The following is a 21,629-nucleotide window of genomic DNA, read 5'->3' as shown; positions in this document are numbered from 1 at the left end:
AAATCATGTAACTAAAGAACTAACACACCTAAAGTATACTCCGATTTCTGTGATGGCATGCGTGATGGTGAACTACATATTGGTGATGGCGTGATTACTTTGGGAATCGAGCAGTTAGCATGTCGCCATGTAGGGGCCAAACAACTGAACGGTAAAACAACCGAACGAATCGAAAATGGAATGCGAGATGGACGTTGGGAGCTCGGAGCTTGGGACGCAGATCTCTAATAGGGCTGGTCAGTTTCCTCTAATCTCTCAAGTGACACCATATCGTATATATGATACCTAGCTAAAAGATTATATTCGTAGCCAGGACACCCAAGCATGCCAATCCAGCTGGACTCTGGCAAGAAAGAAGAGACGGTGGTGCAGGTCAAGGAGAAGACCAGGACCAAGGGCACCCGCCGCTCCAATCCCCTCTAGGGTCCCAAGGCTATGATATATGCGAAGTATGTAAGATGAACCCTAATCCTCATTCTTATTATACTCAATCCGGATCGGGAACCTCATATCTACCGGTAGTCATGACGATGTTATGATCACCCCCATGGTGTTTACTCAGATTCCCCATTCCCCTAACGCGGATCAAATCTAAACTCGAATCGAATGCGAAGTTGTATGTGACGAGGGGAAAAATTGCTTACCACCATTGCCGAAGTGCTGTTGTGGATGCCGGTGAGGGTGGCCGGAGGTCAACTAGTCGTTCTTCGATCTGCTGCACGCTGCCGCCGCCGCCGTCGATGAGAGTGGGGAGAGGGGAGAGAGAGCGGTGAGGGAAGGTGTGGGTAATAACTGTCGGCGCTTCGAGAAGCAACGCGGCTTCTGGAGGATGGCTCCTCGCGTGCAGCCCGCACCGCCCATGTGCCTCGCACGGGCCTAGCTTGCGAGAAACTGCCAATTCGAGCTTGTCTCGCGAGACAGGCCCAGAGGTGCTTTATGGTTCGTGTCATGTAGGCCCAATAGTGTATACGGGCAACCAATCAACCCGTTTTATTCCCGCGCGCGCCTGATTAAACCTTATGCGGGCAACCAAACACGAACCTATTGAATCATTTTTACCGACTTGTGCATCTGGCAGTAGCCAAACTAGCTAGTAGCCATTCCTCATAGCATCTTCAACATATGGACAAAAGTTTCGCACCCTGAAATAGTTTTAGCGCGTCACTGTAGCATTTTTAACGCGTCAGGCCCAACATTGGTTTACCAGATCCCAAAAATGCGAGTCCAAAAAACAAACAGTGCAAATTGTAAAGCGCGCGCAATCCAGCGCCCTAAATTTGCAGCATGCGTGCCCAACCCTTTTTTACGCATGCACTATTTTACAGCTTTTGCTGGAGCTGTCTGGCGCCTAAAAACCCCCAAATTTTAGCGCACGTAGTAGTTTTTGGTCGTCTGTTGGAGATGCTCTCACCGGCTGAAGTCCAGCTCTATTTCCCAACGAGTTGGATTGATTAAAACTAGTTAACACATGCTTCTAATTATGTTATGGTTGCATTGGATTTTTCTTCTCGACATTTGTACGTTAACACAGATCGTCGGCTGGGGAGCCATGTTTTGAAATATGGATGGGCTCTAGACCCATAAAATAATTTTCAGAAAAAAAACTCTAAGGGCCGATGACTAGGTAGTGGGGAATTTAACACCACCTTAGAAGTGGATTAGAGTTGAGATGCCTTTATAAGCGTTTCTCTCATGCTATTAGAGCTTGAGAATAAAAGTGGTTCCCGCATGCTCCTTCGCTGCCGCGTCCACACACATCATATTCCATGATCAAGCCGAGCCGAGCTCAGACCTATGTCATGCGTGCGTTTACTTGATGGTTAAGGAATATTTTTTATTTTCCCAAAAAAATCAAAATGGTGAATTTTTTAATATGCAAACATTTTTTGAAATCATGAACATTTTTGTAATCCATGAATATTTTATTATTTCTTGAACATTTGTATTCAAAAATTATTTTTTAAAACAATTCGAAACTTTTTTGAGTCTCAAATTATTTAAAGCAGAAAAACAAAAACAGAAAAGAAAAGAAGGAGGAAAAAACGAAATTGAAAAGCAGGGCACCCCGCATATGGGCCGGACTAAAATTGCGTGGCTCCGCAAACGCGTGTGTTCTTGGATCAGGCCCAACCCAAGGCGATATCATCATGTCACACGATCCGCTGTCCGAGTCGGACGACCGCCCGGGTGAGTCGAAACTCGATTCCTCACGGACCTCAGCAATCTTCCTCTTCCATGTTACTATAAAAGCAGAGCACCCCTGGACGCACCAGCACCACGCAACTCTCGTCAAGTCGCTTAATCGAAACCCAGCAGGCAGCAATGGAGGTCGACGAGCTGATGGCATCCTTCGGTACGGTCACGATGCACGGCTCCAACCGGCCACGGGCCTCCGGCCAGGCGGCGACGGTGGACAAGCTGACGGCGTACTTCAGGGCGGTGACCATGCACGACTCGGGCGCCGCTGCGGCCGTCCCGGTGGCGCCGGTGGACCACGACGAACCGGCGATGGGCGAGGAGGCGTGCACGCTGCGGGTGCGGCTCCCGGACGGGCGGTTCATCTGCAAGACCTTCGGCGCCGGGCGTCCGGCGTCGGCGCTGTTCCGGTACTGCCACTCAGCGCTTGCCGCCTGCTCCGGCGGGGCAGCCGCGACGCCGCCATTCCGGCTCTTGAGGCTCGCCGGTGGACAAACCGAAGAGATACGCCCTGACGGATCGCCGCTGCGGGACCTCGGGCTGCACCATTGCACCATCCACCTGGTCTTCTGGGTTTAGCCGGCCGGTTGTAGCCCTAGCCGTCGCGCATCGAGTCGGAGTTGCTATTAATTGTACCGAAACGCTCCAAGTAACAGGTGATCAACGCGGTGGCAAGGTGCACGACGAGACCAACAAGAACAGGCGATCGACGAGGTGCAGGACGAGTATAATGTTACAATAACAGTTGATCAGCAGAAGGTCATGCGCGAAGACGATCGATGGACGCCGAGCCATGGACAGGGCAGGAAGCAGATATGTCTGAGTCTGTACAGCCATGATTGCTTTCCAGCCATGGCCGAGCCATGCTCGGAGAAGATGAAGGACGAGGAAGCTATGTACTGTTTACAAGGAGGGATCATTCTGTAGTGTTGTGTTCGCCCATGGGAGCCAGAACCGGCTGTAAATCTGCAACGTTTTCGTTGTTTTGCATGCTTTGTACTGTTTTCTTGTTTTGTTAATGGAGCTTTGTACTATACTAGTAAGAGCAACTCTAACCGATCCTCTATGAAGCTTTAGAGGAATCCTCTAAATCGTACCTAGGCAATCTCTTATAATCTTTAGAGTAAAAAATATTACTCTGCAATCTCCCTGATGATAAATATACTCGACCGAGCAGGTCCCGAGAATAAATCTTGTGGCTCCCATCGTTCACTTCCGCGCCGCCGCAGCCAGCACCCTGACTGCTGCCACTGCAACCCACTGCCTCCGCCTCCGCCCTCGCCTCAGGTCATCGGACAGTGCCGCCGGATCCCCTCTCCTCCCCCTTTGTCCTCACCATAGGTCACCGTAGAGTGTCGCCGCCGATGAACAAACAACGCCACGGAGAGCACCCCATGGTTTCGGGGATCTCGCCGGAGTTAGGGGATGGGGTACCTGCAGCGAGTCTGTAGGTACGGCCCAGCTAATCGTCGCACGGCTCGGCCATTTTCCTGAGCCGGGCTGAACTGTCTCCGTCACGTGGACTCGTTAACGCCCACCTGGCCAGTCCCTCATAAATGTAGCTCCACAGCGTGCCCCACCCAATCATACTGGCACGTCTTGATTCTGGAGAACAATCGTCTGTAAAATTAGCAAATCCAAAAGCAAAAGGAAGGCCAGCAGCGATTCTGGGCGATCAAGGAAGCCAACTTCCAGCTGATTTTGAAGTGCCAACTTGGATTCGGCATGACCAAAATCCAAGTGTATATGAAAAAAGATAGAGATTATTGGTTCATTAGGTAGTGTTACATAACCATGGCACACGAGACCAGCTTACTCTGGCCTTTCACCTAAATTCTCAGCAGCAGAAACGGACCGGAACCATGAATGTCCAGATCTGCAGCTGTTCCTTATGCACTTCACATTCCCATCCAACTCGCAATGTCATCATGCATGATATATGCATCTCCCGGAATCAGAACACAGTCATGCAACTAGCTTCAGAAAAATATCTCCATCGCCGCCAAATCGGTCACCTAAACCCGATGAAAGTTTCAACCTCAGACATGGTTTCTGTCTCCATTTTGAAGATAGCTACTCAATTTTGGTATGTAATGCATCATACCACAAAATCACAAATAGTTTTAACATTGCAAATTCATAGAGATGGTCATCTCTCCACATTACATATCTTCAACTACGTTTACGTCTGCTTAGGGTTCCATCCATAAATTCAGTACAAGTCCATAGTTTTTCAGCTACAAGCTCGTAGGTTTTTGTGCTTCAAAATGCCCCAGCAACTTAATTGGGACAACTGAACAGACAAGCACATGCGCAGCCAAAAGATCTTGCCGGGCCGCATGTAGACTGAACGACTACTCTTCATTTCAGTCAAGGATCTTCTTGTAAAGGAACTCCGGGATATCTCCCTTGTTCTTGTTCCCCTTCATCGTCACTATCTCGTATGCAATCTTCTTGCGCAGGTGCAATCTTCATCGTCACTAGCTTCTGTGGGAAACCATAAACAGGAAGAACCATTCAATGCACAGTCAATGGGGTACATTACGACTATGTCCACAACTAACAGAGTTTCCGGTTCTTTTACCTGGTTCAGAGTTGATCTCAGGTAAAGCCCAGTGAACACCAGTATGTAGTGCACTGCATACACTCCACTGTCTTGCCTGCGAGCAAAGTACGTGGGCAGTTAGGGTCACCGCGGGCAACTTGTTTTCCGCTCTCGCCTATGTATGCTCAATGCAGAAGCACTCACCTGGAACATGGCTCGTGCTGTGCAACAAACGGGTACAGAAATGACCATCCACTTGTATCTACCAAGCCTGCCCCAAACATGTCATTAAAAAGGTTGCAAAACCTACACTGGAACTTCTTCGCGAGTGCGTCATGCTTTCTCTTCATCTCATCTGATGGATCTGTCTCTGTTGGATCAAGTACCATCACAATCTTCTTCTGAGTGTCTAGAATGTACTGTGAGTCTGTGACCAGCAATCCATGAACAACATCAAGAACATGAACTGAGATTCCATTTTAAAATAACAGTTAGTAATCAGTGAGGACGAAGCATATGGTTTTAGTACGTCTTCAGTTACTGGATACACCTCCTTTACCTTCTTTATCTAGTCAATTCTGTAGCCCATCACTTGCGAGTTCATCATCATGCTGATGTAATCAAAGTCCATTTATTCTCCTTCCTTTCAAAGCTCGTCCTACATTGAATCAAATACACCAGGCTCCTACCGCCCGATCTCTCTCCAAAATTGTCCCGTCAAAGCCGCCGCCAAGATCCTCACAAACAGATTAAAACCGCTGATCCCACTGCTTATTCACGGAAACCAGACTGGTTTTATCTCAGGCCGTTGCATCGCGGAAAACTTTATCTATGCTACGGACCTTATCGGCTCCTGCCATAATCGAAAAGCCCCAACCATGGTCATAAAACTAGACTTCAGCAAAGCCTTCGACACTCTCTCCTGGGAATCTCTCCACGCCATCCTCCACTGCCGCGGCTTCCCGCCAAAATTCACGGCCTGGATCCAGGATATCCTCTCAACATGAAAAACGGCCGTCATGCTCAACGGGATCCCAGGAAACTGGATAAACTGCAAGAACGGACTCAGACAAGGAGACCCCATATCACCCTACCTTTTCATCATCGTTGCTGACCTCCTTCAACAAATGATCACACAACACTGCGACGCTCGACACCTCACACACCCCCTGTTCACACACCTGCCACCAACCATTCTACAATATGCCGATGACACCCTCATAATCGCCAAGGCATCCAATGACGCCGCCATGCAGCTAAAGCACATTCTCCAAAATTTTGCCATGGCTACAGGCCTCACGATAAACTACACAAAAACCACTCTCGTACCTATGCATGTCTGCCCTTCTGTGGCGGACTCCATTGCTACCACCTTGCAATGCACAACCTCAACCTTTCCACAAATCTACCTAGGCCTACCCTTGCACCGACCCGTCTACCCCCAAACGCCTTTCTACCCATTATCGAACGATGCCGAAAATTCTTATCAGGTTGGCGAGCAAAAATCCTATCCAAGGGCGACCGGCTCATCCTTCTGTCTGCTGTCCTTGACTCCATCTTAGTCTATTTTATGTCAGTCTTTCTCATCCCAAAAAGCGTGCTGAAAACCCTAGACTCTATACGTCGCGCTTTTTTTTGGGCCGCAGAGGAAACTTGCACCGGTGCTCAATGCTTAGTTGCCTGGAAAAATGTTTGTAAGCCTAAAAAGCTAGGTGGTCTAGGGCTAAAAAATCTTCATGTTCAGAATAACTGTCTATTAATGAAATTTGCCGTAAAAGCTCTGCTACCGGACCAAACTCCGTGGCAAGATTGGATCGACCTTCAACACCCAAATGCTCTCATCGCTCCACAAAATAGCCACTCCTTCCTCTGCCAAACCATAAACCACCAACTACCAGCTCTACACACCATCTCCTTCGTCATCACAAAGTCTGGAACAAACACCTATTTTTGGCTAGATATTTGGTTACACCAACAATCACTCGCTACTCTCTTCCCCTGCCTCTACTCACATACCACCACCCCCCTCGCTCGTGTGGCTGCTGTTATGAACCGCGGTCTAGAATCAATCCTAAGGAACCGCCTAACATCTAATGCCGCTTCCGAGTTGTGCTCTTTGTTGTCTCTCCTGCAGGACTTCCAGGTGTCGCCGGGACCGGACGAGCGCTACCTAAACGGTGGCCTCACTTTCTCTACACGGGCCGCCTATCAGCTGGTCATGGCCGACACTGATGACGACGCTCATGCCATTGCAATTTGGTCTTCCTGCGTTCCAAACCGTGTGAAAATCTTTGCATGGCTTCTGTTTCGTGGAAGACTCAACTCCAAAAGCAACCTTATCCGCAAGCACATCGTGCCAGACGCGCTATGTCCCTGTTGTGGGTTCGACGGGGAGACCGCCTCGCATATCTTCCTAGGCTGCCCCCTCGCTCAGAGAATATGGCAGCGAATCGGTCTATCACCACCCAACTCCATCGACAACCTTTGGGACTGCCGCCTCCCCAACCAGCTTGACGCGCTAATTTGGCACTCCATCCTCCTCATCATCCTATGGAAAATGTGGGACTCCAGAAACGCCATGACTTTCAAGCAACAGAACCACCACAGCATCTTCACCCTCAAGCGAATCATTGATGGCCTTATGCTCTGGACGCACCGGATGAAGAAACCGGCGCATAAGCAGGCCGCCTCCTCATGGCGTTCCTATTTCTTATCACGCTTACACGTGCTTATGTAATTCACCTTTGTAATCGGACAGACGTTGGGTTACAAAAATGAGAAATATATTCAGGTAGGGGAGCTCCCCCCCCCCCCCCCCCCCCCTTGATTTTTCAAAAAAACATTGAATCAAAATACATCTGTCTCAGTATCATATGCATTAAAGAGTACACACAGCAGAAGCTACCATCAAACAAGACATACCACGAAACTCCGATCGAAAATCCCTCTATATCTATCAAGCCATCCGCAGTAAATTTTCTTCCCCTTTTCACTGAGCATCCACTGAATGCATCTCCACAAATTCAGTGTCAAATCACCGCCAGGAGTGAGCTCACCATCAAATGCTGACCGGACGCCACCGCTAGTATTGGATGGAAGTGTTTGAACCATTTCCTGCAAGATAACATCATTTAATTTTTGCAATGATCAGCCAAAACAATCGAAGCAATGCATTATGATCAGTCTGAAGTATTTACTTCTTCAGGACGTTTTCACCACACCCTAGCATGTTTACATGGAACTTCAGGGCGTATTACACTTTTTGTAGGTTCCTCTGCGTACTTGCTAATGGACTGCTCCAGGGCACTCATCCTAGAAGGACATGGCATCCTGTCCGTTAGCTTAATCTTGATCACTTGTATCTGCATATTTGCTTTAGTCCTGCATGTAGGATAGGTTAGGGAGTTCTTGTCCGGCGAGGTCTCGACTGAGCGCGCAAGGGAAGCAAGATGCTAGCTGCTGTGTGATGCGGCTTGCAAGTTGTGATGCCATGGTGCTGGGTGATGCAGCACTGCCATGAGAAGCGGCAAGAAGGTGCATGACGAATCGAACAGTAGAGAAAAATCTCGAAGTTAGTTAGTTTGTTGGTGCGAGCAGTTGTTAGTTGCATGGCCGGTCGTATGGTTCATGGAGAGATTCCAGCGATTTGTTGGGTAAGTGGCCGATTGTGGCGGCTGGAACGTGCCTGCATGTGTGTTATAGAAGCATTGTGCAGTCATGTTTGTTTTGATGACAAGAGAAATAGACAAGACAAAGGCATGCTGAGTGAGGCAGAGGACACCAGAAAAATTCTAGTTTCTTGTGTTGGTGTGTGAGCTGTGTGAGGCAGCTGTGAGGAAGAAGAGGGTGTTGAGGAGCAGCTCCAACACTCTCTGGTGGTGCACTGTCAAGGCGTAGCCTGAATTATGCAAACATGATAATTCAGTCCAGCAGTTCTACTATAAGATGAGTACTGACGCAAAATCTGCCCTGGTTCAGATTACTGGTTGAAATGGTCCTTATGTAAAACGATTTTCAGAAAAACTCTATATGCTACCTAACATTTTTCGCACGGATGAACATACATACATTCTAAACAAAATCAGACAGTTCAAGATGGAGAAGGACTGGGCGCAGACCTCTTTTTCCAACAAGGGCCTTGGGGTCGACTCTGTCAGTTGACTGCGCCGAGCAGGTCGCTGGCGCACTGCCCCCAGTCTCTGTGCCCTCTCAGCGCCATCGACAGCCCACCTGTTGCCCGCAACCAGACGCGGCATTTGAGTCTGTCGGGTCAGCATAATTGGCTTCGCTTGCCGGCAACAACACCAGAGGAACCGGATCTGGGTGCTCCAGGCTGTCGGCGAACACCTCCCGGAGCGGGAACCTGGGAAACGGCCGGCAATGGGCGACGGCCAAGCCCGGCGTGAGTTTACTTGTATGGAATTCGCCAGCAAACAAAACGCAGACACATCCAGATCTCTAGAAACTAACCTGTCCACAGCGTCCAGCAAAAACTCAAGCCCAACATCTTCCATTTCCTTAGCCGCCGGTGCAGATCGAGAGCCGCCGCCGGACCCAGTGTGCTCCAGGAGGGGGGAATTAAGCAGCTTATGTGGGGGGCGCGAAGGTGTGTGGTGGACTGGTGGTTGTGCTCATGCGTTAAAACACTATAGGTACGCCAGACGGCTCAGCTAAATCTTAACGTCCGGTACGACTTTTTGTTCCATGGCTCGGTTCACAAGACAACGATCTGGTCCACGGACCAGAACGCAGGTGCGCGTCGTCCGTTCCCGCACATACGGTCTGGTCCCACGCAGCAAAAACTCAAGCCCAACATATAGGTTTGGAATTTACCCACAAAAATGAATGCAGAGAGTTCAACTAAAGTCTTATATAATAATAAAAAGTATAATTATTTTTTCAGCCGGACATATATGAATTTCATCCCACTCATTATTATTTTCTCATTTTTGGTTAATGGAAAGGTCCAAGATGACTAGCAGATTTAAAAATAGCTTACAAAATATCTCAAACCATCCAATACTCACTCTATTTTACGTGTTCTCAAATCCATGAAAACCTTCAATACACCATCATCGGTCCTGTTCGAGAAGATATCTCGTTTAGCAAATGTCACAGTGAACCATTCAAAATTTGATACATGTTTTTAACTAGATCTATTACAGAAGAAGAAAAAAAGAACTCTTTGACTGTTTATCAATCACCATACTACACACAGGGAGATTAAGAAGTATGAACCAATTGACGAAATTATCAAAAGAAACATAACCGATGAGTGGAGATGGCGAGATTAGCTTCGGTTTCGGACAAGGCTTTGGGTTGAAGAAAGTTGCTACATGTACGACACTCGTTGTATGATTTTTGTACGGCAACTTTACCAATATTTCCATCACTTATGTTTAGTGTGGCAGGGTCGTTGGATCACCTGTTGGACAATAATTGGATTCAAAGAGTCGTATATAAAGTAGTTCCGTGGGTTGAATGAGTGAATGGTGGTTGGGCAGCCCAAAATGAACATAGTGTATGTACATGCTTATGTACTAGTTAAAAACTACAAATTGTTTGTGGGGGGCCATGGCCCCCATACCCTCCACCCTAGATCCCCCCATGCCCCTCAACTTCTAGGCATTGTTCCCGTGCCGTGTCTCAGCTCTCATCGCCGAAGTTTGCACCTCGTCATCATAGGGAACTTGTTTGTCGACGCGCAGAAAGAGTGAGGGAATACAATGTTGTGCTGGAGGTGGACGTGTCCACCCTGACCTTCATTGGCATTTGCAGTTTGCGCCACAAACGCCACTGACCGTGCTAGCTTAGGTGTCGCAGGCGTGTATGTGGGCAGCAAATCTACATGCGGTCTGTGCTCCGCATTCGACTCGGTGGCGGTCCGTGCTCCTCATTCTACTAGGAGGCGGGGTCGCCGTGGCTATAAATTACGGTGTGTAGAAGTTCTTCAGCTAGCAGTAATGATCACTACAACTACGATGGAGAACCTGATCCAAGTAACCATTGTTGGATCTATGAATGGGCCAATGGGGGGGGGGGTATTGCACTGCACATTTATATGAATTAAAAAAAAAGTAACATAAAAATTGTACTATGGCAAGGATGAGGAAGGCGAAACTCGGAAACAGAGTCACCACGCGCGTGGACACGAGCTAGATGCCGAGTGCTCACCATATGGCATGTCTCCGCCATGCACTGGCACTTGGCAGGCACCACCTCCTCAAGTGCACTGGCACTTGGCAGAGCTGCTCTCCCGGAAGCACAACCAAACTCTGCTTCTGGGAGAGCACGTGGTCGGAGTGAGAATGAGAGCTCGGAGGGGAGTGTGGTGTGAACGAATGTCATATTCTCCACCACGTGATTACAAACAATTAAAACCTTGCCCATTTAGATTTTTTTTTCCTTTTCATGTAAAAATAGCCATGTACTACTCTATTCCAACATACTTACGTTCAAATTTCAAAAAAAAAAACTTAAGTTCTTGATTTATCTTAATTTAAACATCTTTAAATTTGACCAAGTCTACTCGGTAGAAATTATACCAACATTTATAACATCAAATGAGTTTTATTAGATTCATCATTAAACATATCTTCATATTGTATATTTGATATTGCAATGTTAATATATTTTCCCACATACATGCTCAAAATTAGGTAAGTTTGACTTAGGACAAATCTGCGACTTTAAGTATTTCAAAGCGGAAGGATTACAATTTTTCTGAGAACTGCACAGTCATTGACGGATCTAGGTTTGGACCTTTGTGGGGCACATCCGCACATTGCAGTGCACAATTATATATGAATGTATAAAAATGAACTGAAAAATAACATCACATTTTTCCAAACTACGCCTCCATCTTTTGCAAAAACTACTTATAGTATAAATGGGAAGGGGGGGGGGGGGGGGGGGGGGGGCAGTGTCATCATGGATAACGTGTCTACGCGTAGAAAGAGGGTGGGGAAAAGGTTGTTGTGCGCTGGAGGTGATCCCCACTGGACGCACACAACATTTGCCGTTGTTTTCTTTTTCTCTTTTGTGCAGGGGAGATCCGCCCGTGTTATTTATTCTCGGGAGATCCGCCCATGGTTGCGGCATGGAATTGTCCTACTGTTGTTGGTTAAATATTATAATAGCTTAATTTTGTTTCTTAATACTTATCTCACTACCTCATAATTATTCTAGCAAGTTGGTAATGGTATATATTTGATCATTCGCATGTATCAAAAAGTGTTATTTTAATAACAAGGCAACCATTCCCACGCGTGGCAGCTGAAACCAAGGGCTCCTATTCAGTGTTGTTAAATCAATAGGTGAAAGAACCGCAGATTAGTTTCAAGTGGATGGATCCTAAGTGATCAAGTCATGGATTATCACAATAATCCATGACTTGATCACTAAGGATCCATCCACTTGAAACTAATCCGCAGTTCTTTCACCCAATGGTATAATAACTCATCATCATCATATTAATATAAAAATTCTTGCATCATATCATCACCAACAACACTGCTAATAATCATCATAGCCATTACCATCAACACTATTTAATCATCATAGTCATAGTGTAGCTATCTAATCACCATCAACACTAGCTAATAATAATCATCATAGTCATTACCACCAACACTAGCTATTTAATTATCATAGTCATAGTGTAGCACATCATCACCTTCAAACTCATTCTAGCTAGCTAATCACTCCTGCTGCTCTCTCTCAGGTAAAATAGCATAGAACATGTGTAGCACTCCTGCTTCATCATATTGGAGCATGCAGATGAACCTGTCTCCTAATTGTGGGCTGCGCTTCTGATTGCTGCCCCCTAGTACTTCTCTGCGATCCATCACAATTTTGCTCCAGTCTTTGACTATTAAGACTTGCCTGCTTTTAGAAATTCTGAATGCACTAAAGTGCAATGTAGGATGTCTTGGTCGTAAGCTAACCATGGACATGCGACCTTTAGCCTCGATCCGATGACGCATGCTACCTCTTGAGCATGTGTTGGTTTTCCATTGAAGAGGAAAGGGTGATGCAGCAAAGTAGCGTAAGTATTTCCCTCAGTTTTTGAGAACCAAGGTATCAATCCAGTAGGAGACTACACGCAAGTCGCCTAGTACCTGCACAACAATCAAGAACCTTGCAACCAACGCGATAAAGGGGTTGTCAATCCCTTCACGGCCACTTGCAAAAGTGAGATCTGATAAAGATAATAAGATAAATATTTTTGTATTTTTGTTGTATAGATTGAAAAAGTAAAGATTGCAAAATAAACAACGGTAGAAATAGCAAGTTGATAGGAAAATAATATGATGTAAAATAGATCCGGGGGCCATAGGTTTCACTAGTGGCTCTCTCAAGATAGCATAAATTATGGTGGGTGGACAAATTACTGTCGAGCAATTGATAGAAAAAGCGCATAGTTATGAGAATATCTAGGCATGATCATAAACATAGGCATCACGTCCGTGACAAGTAGACCGAAACGATTATGCATCTACTACTATTACTTCACACATCGACCGCTATCCAGCATGCATCTAGAGTATTAAGTTCGAACAGAGTAAACACATTAGGCAAGATGAGATGATGTAGAGGGATAACCCAAGCAATATGATATAAACCCATCTTTTTATCCTCGCTGGCAACAATACAATACGTGTCGTTTCCCTTTCTGTCACTGAGATCGAGCACCGCAAGATTGAACCCAAAGCTAAGCACTTCTCCCATTGCAAGAAAGATCAATCTAGTAGGCCAAACCAAACTGATAATTCGAAGAGACTTGCCAAAGATATTAAATCATGCATATAAGAATTCATAGAAGAATCAAATATTGTTCATAGATAATCTTGATCATAAACCACAATTCATCGGATCTCAACAAAGACACCGCAAAAAGAATTACATCGAATATATCTCCAAGAAGATTGAGGAGAACTTTGTATTGAGATCCAAAGAGAGAGAAGAAGCCATCTAGCTAATAACTATGGACCCGAAGGTCTGTGGTAAACTACTCACACATCATCGGAGAGGCTATGGTGTTGATGTAGAAGCCCTCCGTGATCGTATCCCCCTCCGGCGGAGCGCCGAAAAAGGCCCCAAGATGGGATCTCACTGGTACAGAAGGTTGCGGCGGTGGAAAAGGTGTTTCGTGCTCTCCCCGATGGTTTCAGGGTATAAAGAGTATATTGGGGGGGGGGTGGGGGGGCCCGGAGGTGGAAAAGGTGTTTCGTTGCTCGTCCCCGATTGGTTTCAGGGTTATATAGAGTATATTTGTGGCTTCCTCGCTGCTTCCTTGATGTCCACTCCAAGTCTCCTGGATTGCGTTTGTTCCAAAAAAGATCCTCGCGAAGGTTTCATTCCGTTTGATATTCCTTTTCTGCGGAACACTGAAATAGGCAAAAAAGCAGCAATTTGCACTGGGCCTTACGTTAATAGGTTAGTCCCAAAAATAATATAAAAGTGCATATTAAAGCCCATTAAACATCCAAAATAGATAATATAATAGCATGGAACAATCAAAAATTATAGATACGTTGGAGACGTATCAAGGCACAACTATCATCGGGAGTCCCTGTTGAAGAACATCATACTAACATACTAAGCAATGAAGTTTAGCTTAAAAAATAATGTATGCAAAAGATGCACTGAGGACAAATAGTAAAAATCTTACCATCTTTCCTAAATAGATGTGACCTTAGTTTAATACGAGCACTATTGGTTGCACGTTTTGAGTACTAACATTTTCAAGTCCAGGAAAATAATTTGTCTTGACAGTATCAAGATCCTCAAGTCATGAAACATAATGACTTATCTCCTCGCAGTTTAGTTCAGCCCCGGGATAGCAGTAGGTCATGTCTACCAAGCGTCGGACATGTTTGCTTGAATGGAAATAAGCTGTCAATAGAAATTAGTTGTCAACTATTTTTAAATAAACAATATCCAAGACATAAATATGGTTGAGAAACTCACATAATGGTAGAATTGGAGGCGCCTGCACATCGACCCAGATGTCGATATTACCTTCAATATCATCTTCCGGACAAATATCGAAGGTGATAAGCATATCAGGCTCAAATGCATAAGCCTTGCATAGTGCTCTCCAATTTTTTGCACTCAAAATAGGTGTAGGTGTCTGCATTGTATAATTTTGCGGTAAAAGTATAACAATGCTCAGTCCTCAAGTGAACTCTCTTTGCCTTCATAGTTTCCATAGGACTGAAACCAATCTTATCCAAGACAAAGATTCTTGAATGGCAGGGGATACGCTAGTAGAATAGTAAAAAATTAAAATTATAAGTTGAAGCAAAAGAAGAAGAAGTCATGCTTAATTACGAAAAAAGACTTGTCGTTGTGACTTAGTGTATCCACTTCAAAGGTCTCATCCAGCTTGATGCTGAAGCGCCTACCATCAATTAGGAAATTTCTGTCGCACAGGCCTCGCTCGTCTTCGCAGTATTCGCACATAACGAAATCCTTTTTGTCGTCAGACATTTCCTATATTCATAGTTGAAACATTAATTGAAAATCGATAGAAGGCAACTACCAGGAAACTCAACACATAGATCACTATTACTCAATATGCAACGGGTTGAGTTTAGGTCTGTCGAGTCTTCCTTCCTAAACTCTCATCTCACGTATATGGTGGGCACTCCCTCTCTGATATTGCGACCGTCGGTGATGGTCGCTACTCCTCCTTTCCCTAGTGTGTTACAAATATCTAGCACAAGAAAAAGAAGGAGAAGCAACCCCCACGACAACAGTCGGCATTCTTCTTCTCTCATATATGGTGGACACTCCCTCACCGTTTCGACCGTCGATAATGGTCGCTACTCCTTCTTCTCCTAGTGCGTAACAAAGGTCTAGCACAAAGAGAAGAAGGAGAAGCGACCCCCACGACAACAGTCGCCATTCTTCCTCCCTCAAATATATATGTGGTGGACACTATCCCTCACTGAAAGACACACAAGGAGCTGAAACAGACCTAAAGTCAACCTGTTCCATATATCGAGCAATGACATAGAAAAAATGCCCTATGTTTTGCCGAAATATCATTGAATCCCATTCTGGCAAATCACAAGCACTCGATATGCCCTACATTGTACCACAAGTCATGCTAAAATTCATGAAAAATTTCGGCATGACCTTTGCTAAAGACAGGACATATCGAGCGCTTGAAATTTGTCGGGACGGAAACGAATCAACATTCCGGCAAAACATAGGTCACTCGGAATGCATCATCATCATCATCTATATTCAGAATGCATCATCATCGACATGAATGACATGGCGACTAGCACTAGCATTTTCATCACCAACATTTACAACACATTATCATCTATATCAACAACATGGGGATTTGGCTATTCTCACCTAGAGGTCTTAAGGGGTCGGCGATGGGGACGACTGCGGGGATGAGGCAGGGGCAAATACTTAATTTCTGCATAAACAAACTAGTTCTATTAAGCACTTACTAAATAAACTAGTTATATTAACTACTTACTAAATAAACTAGTTCTATTAACTACTTACTAAATAAACTAGTTCTATTAACTACTTACTAAATAAACTAGTTCTATTAAGCACTTACTATAAATAAACTAGTTCTATTAAGCACTTACTATAAATAAACTAGTTATATTAAGCACTTACTATAAACAGAACTAGTTATATTAAGCACTTACTATAAATAAAATTTCTAATCAAAAGACCTAAAATTTCCTATTCTATTCAAAACACCTAAAATAATCTAAAAAAATATTCTATTAAAAAACCTACATTCTACAATGTCTACATTTAAATTACCTACATTCTACAAGAACAGAGACAAGGAAGGGAGGGAGGGAGGAGGGGGAGGAAGGTGGGAGGAGGCGGGAAGGAGGGGGAGGAAGGAGGAGGGAGGGAGGAGGGGAGGGAGGAGGGAGGAGGCGAGAAGGAGGGGGGAGGGAGGAGGAGCTACCTTGGTGGCGGTGACGGGGGGGGCGACAGCGGCGGGATGGAGGAAGGAGGGGGCGACGGCGGCAGCAGCTGGCAGCGGCGGCTGACGACGGGGTGAAGGAGGGGATGGAGGAGGGACTGAAGAGGGGGAGAGTGAGGGGCGGGTGGCCGGGCGGAGAAGAACCGCGCTGCCTTATCAGTAGCGCTCTTTAGGGAAAAGCGCAACTGCTAAACGACATAGCAGTAGCGCCCTCCACGCAAAGGCGCTACTGCTATGCCTGTAGCAGTAGCGCCTTCTACCCAAATGCGCTACTGCTAAGGCTAAGCATGTAAAATTAAACATCAAAAATACATTGCTCATCGATGATCTTTTTGTGTAGAATCTGAATTGTCAATAGGAATGGGGTCAAAAAAACCAAAAAAAAAAGTGATTTTAGCCCTTATAAAAAGAAAACGGATTCTTGAACCTCTTTCACTCTCATGTCACGTCGAGGTACTGCAGAGAAAAGAACTGCAAAATCCGATCCAATTTTTGGTAATCGATTAGTTAACATGATGGTTAACCGTATTATGAAAGACGGAAAAAATCATTGGCTTATCAAATTCTCTATCGAGCCGTGAAAAAGATTCAACAAAAGACAGAAACAAATCCACTATTGGTTTTACGTCAAGAACCGGTGAAGATTCCTATTGCGGTCACAGATCCTACACATAGAGTTCAATGAAGACCAAGTGCTTGTCATGGTTTGAGAAGTAACGTATTTAAGGTGATAAACACTCTGTTCGCTTAGCAGTATGGGACTAAGTTTAGGTGCGAGAGGGGATGATACGTTAGTAGTAGCGAGTGTTGGGAAACGCGCTACTGCTATGGCTAAGCATGTAAAAATAAACATCAAAAATACATTGGTAATGAATGATCTTTTGTGTAGAATCTAAATACTCAACATGAATCCTCACCTGTTTAGGTATAGGTGAAGATTCATATTGCGGCCACAAATCCTACAGATAGAGTTCAATGAAGACCAAGTGCTTGTGATAGTTTGAGAAGTAACATATTTAAGGTGGTAAACACCCTGTTCGCTTAGCAGTATGGGACTAAGCTTAGGTGCGAGAGGGGATGATATGTTAGCAGTAGCGAGTGTTGGAGAAACGCGCTACTGCTAAGTCTATGGAAAGGGCGCTACTACAATACATAGTCTTGGGGCAACCCCCTGGCAATTGTAGTAGTAGCGCTCTTTTCTCCTAGCGCGCTACTGCTACTTGGGTATTAGCAGCGTGGTCTTTTGCAGCGCGCTGCTGCCAAGTACCAGTAGCGCTTGTTTTTAAACCGCGCTGCTGGTAATATTCTGTGTATAAGGTTTTCCCTAGTAGTGTGCAGCGTCGATTGCCTTGCAAGGCATGATGACCCAAACGGAAACAAGGGAGGAGATGGGTCGGCAAGATAAAGAAGAGCAAATGAAGACCTACTGGAGATACAAAGGAAGAAGCTTGAGATGGAGTCGGAGATGCAAGCGAAGAAAGCTCGAGATGGAGGTGAAAATGCACGCGAAGAAGGTAGAGATGGAGTCGGAGATGCAAGCAAAGAAGCTCGAGGTGAAGGTGAAAATGCACGTGAAGAAGGTAGAGACGGAGGCGGGCGTGCAAATGAAGAAGCTCGAGATGGAGGCGGAAATGAACGCGAAGAAGCTCGAGATGGAGGCGGAAATGCACGTGAAGAAGGTAGAGATGGAGGCGGACATGCAAATGAAGAAGCTCAAGATGGAGGCGAAAATGCAAGCGAAGAAGCTAGAGATGGAGGCGGACGTGCAAGCGGGAAAGCCGAAGATCAAGCCTATCAAAGTCAAGACCAAAGCAAAAGAAGTGGCGCTCGCTTGCAAGATGAAGGAGGTGAAGATCATGCCGGTGGATTTGAGCATGGTGTCTTCGAGGAAGAGGCTTGATTCAAGAAGATGCAGAGGGAGATGCTCAAGCTTGATGATGGATGTACGGCAGAGAGCGTCACCTTTTTAGTATGCCGGTATGACCGCCGCAGAGGTGTATGGCGTGGTTGAACTACCACTTTGTATGTGCTGGTAATTATGCCGGCCACTGGCAAGTGTGCCAGCATGAACTACGAGGCGCTCTTTTAGAGGCTGGCATCAGGGCCGGCCCTGGGGTATGGCGGATGGGGCGGCCGCCTAGGGCCCAGGTCTGGTAGGGGGCCCATGATCGGTGATGCATGTATGTATAGTCCAGTAAAAAAAAGATAGAAGGAGCAGCGTGAATGCGTGATGTACTTGGCGGCTGATCGCTAGCGAGTAAAAGGTCAAGCGTCCGCATCGCTTCTCGCACACATCCTTTCATCCGTAGGGATCGCTACTTTCAATCAAAGAATAGAAAAAACACATCGCGGTCGCTGCCTCATCGTCTTTGTGTTCGTCGCTTGAGAGTTGAGGCTCAACCGTCGCTCCAGTTTCTTGCCACTTGCCGCCGCTCAGCGCCCTGCTGGCTGCCGGTCCGGCCGTCCGTGAGGGATCCGGCTTGCCTGCTCCCTCTTCATGCTCTCATCCGTGCTCCCACTTCATCCTACTGCTGTTTTTTTTCCTTTTTTTTTCTAATCTAATCATCTCCCCCCTGATTTTCAAGGGGTGGGGCCGGACCTTATTTTCTTCCAATCAAATCAAGCCACGTATGTGGGAGCACGGATGGGAGCATGGGAAGGGAGCAGGCAAGTCTCGTCCGTCCGTGAGGCTAGGAGTTCATTGATCACCGTCCTCTCAGTTTTTCAAAGGTACGCAATGATTCACCCGTCAGCAATTTTAGTATACATGGTATAGAATTGTTAAGGTGTTTCTAATTGTATGTACTATTTTTCTTCATCATGTATGGCTGAAAAATTACTCTTAAAACTTGGCAAATGAAGTTAGACATACCCTACATGCTTATATAATGTGCAGAAACATACATATACATATAGTATTAGGGCCCACGTTGTCGAGTTCGCCAAAGGCCCTCCGAAACATAGGGCCGGCCCTGGCTGGCATGGCTGCCGGCATGAACTATGGGCGCTGGCATGGCCGCTGGCCTTTTTCTTAGTTTAATTTGCTTTGTACGCAGACAATAATTATGTCAACCGGCGGCAGGGCATAACAGACGGACATAGATGGACAAAGAGTGCTCGACCAACCCAAACAAACAATAGACGAAAAAACCACGCGTCTGCTTGAGTTGCTCTAACCGCGACGAAACACAGAGTCGCCGCGTTAAGCCGGGCGGGCGGGCGGCAGGCACGTGGCGTCCCGCCTCGGCACCTCGTGTCAGCCCGGCAGCCCCGCCACGTACCAAAGAGCACGCAAAAGGGCAAGGTTAACCTGACGTGCGCCGCGGATCGTCGTTATCGCCGCCCGGCGTGGGCGCGCAATCAGTTGACAGGCCGAAGCACCGTCCGTCCCACGCAGCTGCTCTGCGGGACAGAGTACTGGTACTAGGATCATAACGGCGGGCGGCGCCAGGGCACGAGCCGCCCATCCGGTCCTGCCGCACGTGCTGGTACTAGTACACCGTAGTGTGACGCACTGACACAGTACCATGCCGGCCGCCCAATACTAACAGGAAAGGGGCGTCTTTGTCGCCGTCTCCACGTGGCCCCCTCCGGTCTCCGGTCTCCTTCCTTCCGATGCAAAGTGTGCAAGCCCGAACTCTTCTAGTTGTAGGTCGGATGAGATCGCGACGTACGGACGACTGCTTTGCATCCCGGGCGAAGCAAAAGCACCCCGCCACGCCAACACGGCCGGCTTCCATCCGCCACCGTGTCCCGCCACGCGCCGCCGCTCCGAGCCCGCCACGCGCCCCGGCCGAATCCTATATATTCATGTCGCTCTCCTCGCTCCCTCCCGACCATACAAACCTCGATCACAAGCCAACACCATTGCTACTTGCTACTTGCTACGGACAAGCGAGCGAGCTGCGGACAAGCGAATCGAGCGGTCGATACCTTGCAAGATGGAACAGTGCGGCGTGGGCCTCTACGGCGTCGTCGAGGGCAGCGGATACGCGACGGTGACTACCGCGCCGCCTAAGCGGCCGGCGGGGCGGACCAAGTTCCGGGAGACGCGCCACCCGCTCTACCGCGGCGTGCGCCGGCGCGGCGCCGCGGGGCGGTGGGTGTGCGAGGTGCGCCAGCCCAACAAGAAGTCGCGCATCTGGCTCGGCACCTTCGCCACGCCCGAGGCCGCCGCGCGCGCCCACGACGTCGCCGCGCTCGCGCTCCGGGGCCGCGCCGCCTGCCTCAACTTCGCCGACTCGGCCGCGCTTCTCGCCGTCGACCCCGCCACGCTCCGCACGCCCCAGGACATCCGCGCCGCCGCAATCGCGCTCGCCCAGGCGGCCTGCCCGCACGACGCGAGGAGGTCCTCTGTGTCCGTGGCGTCCGCGCGGGCGCCCGCGATGGTGATCATGGAGGAGGCCGCGGCGGCACCGTACGACAGCTACGCCATGTACGGCGGCTTGGCGGACCTGGACCAGCATTCCTACTGCTACTCCAACGGGATGAGCGGCGGCGGCGACTGGCAGAGTATCTCGCATATGGACGGAGCCGACGAAGACGGCAGCTACGGCGCAGGAGACGTCGCGCTCTGGAGCTACTGATCGCGTGGGGTCGATCGGGCAGATTGTTGAGCTCGATTCGCTTGCTCCTCAGTCCTCCGAAATCGACGATCGATCAGGGAGGTCAGCCTGAGCTCGGAGGGGAGTGTCGTGCGGATGCACCCGGCACGCCATATACTCTGCTTTCCCTGTTCTTGGAAAGTGGCGCTAAAACTGCACACTACAGCTTGTCAGGAAAGATGCGCAACCCAGTTTGCTGAGTGGTTACAAACAATCTAAACATCACTTCTTCACCTTTGTTACATTCCATGTGAATAGCTCTGTCAAAATAAATATATCTTGTAAATACTGGAAAAGCTTAATTTGA

General features: G+C 47.4%; 1 protein-coding gene and 1 long non-coding RNA gene across 4 annotated transcripts; one reads left to right on the top strand and one right to left on the bottom strand.

The window, feature by feature from the left end:
- Nucleotides 1-4,297: 4,297 nt before the first annotated feature.
- On the bottom strand, nucleotides 4,298-9,412 carry LOC109747749 (uncharacterized). 3 transcript variants are annotated; one of them, XR_002229222.4, is made up of 8 exons: nucleotides 9,212-9,412; nucleotides 8,860-9,104; nucleotides 7,939-8,122; nucleotides 7,664-7,855; nucleotides 5,301-5,399; nucleotides 4,946-5,207; nucleotides 4,781-4,856; nucleotides 4,298-4,683 (listed from the first exon to the last, which is right to left on the bottom strand). It is a non-coding gene; the product is annotated as an uncharacterized lncRNA (long non-coding RNA). The 3 variants fall into 3 exon arrangements; XR_002229223.4 differs by having other exon boundaries at nucleotides 4,946-5,168; XR_002229224.4 differs by lacking the exon at nucleotides 7,939-8,122.
- Nucleotides 9,413-20,570: 11,158 nt separating this feature from the next.
- Nucleotides 20,571-21,629, top strand: LOC109747750 (dehydration-responsive element-binding protein 1C). Its single transcript, XM_020306783.4, has one exon. The coding sequence runs from the start codon at nucleotides 20,660-20,662 to the stop codon at nucleotides 21,302-21,304; it is 645 nt and encodes a 214-aa protein (XP_020162372.1). The 5' UTR covers nucleotides 20,571-20,659; the 3' UTR covers nucleotides 21,305-21,629.

This window comes from Aegilops tauschii, chromosome 7, assembly GCF_002575655.3.
Source record: "Aegilops tauschii subsp. strangulata cultivar AL8/78 chromosome 7, Aet v6.0, whole genome shotgun sequence".
In the NCBI taxonomy this organism is placed as follows: Eukaryota; Viridiplantae; Streptophyta; class Magnoliopsida; order Poales; family Poaceae; genus Aegilops; species Aegilops tauschii.
This window is presented reverse-complemented; position numbering and strand designations above follow the sequence as displayed.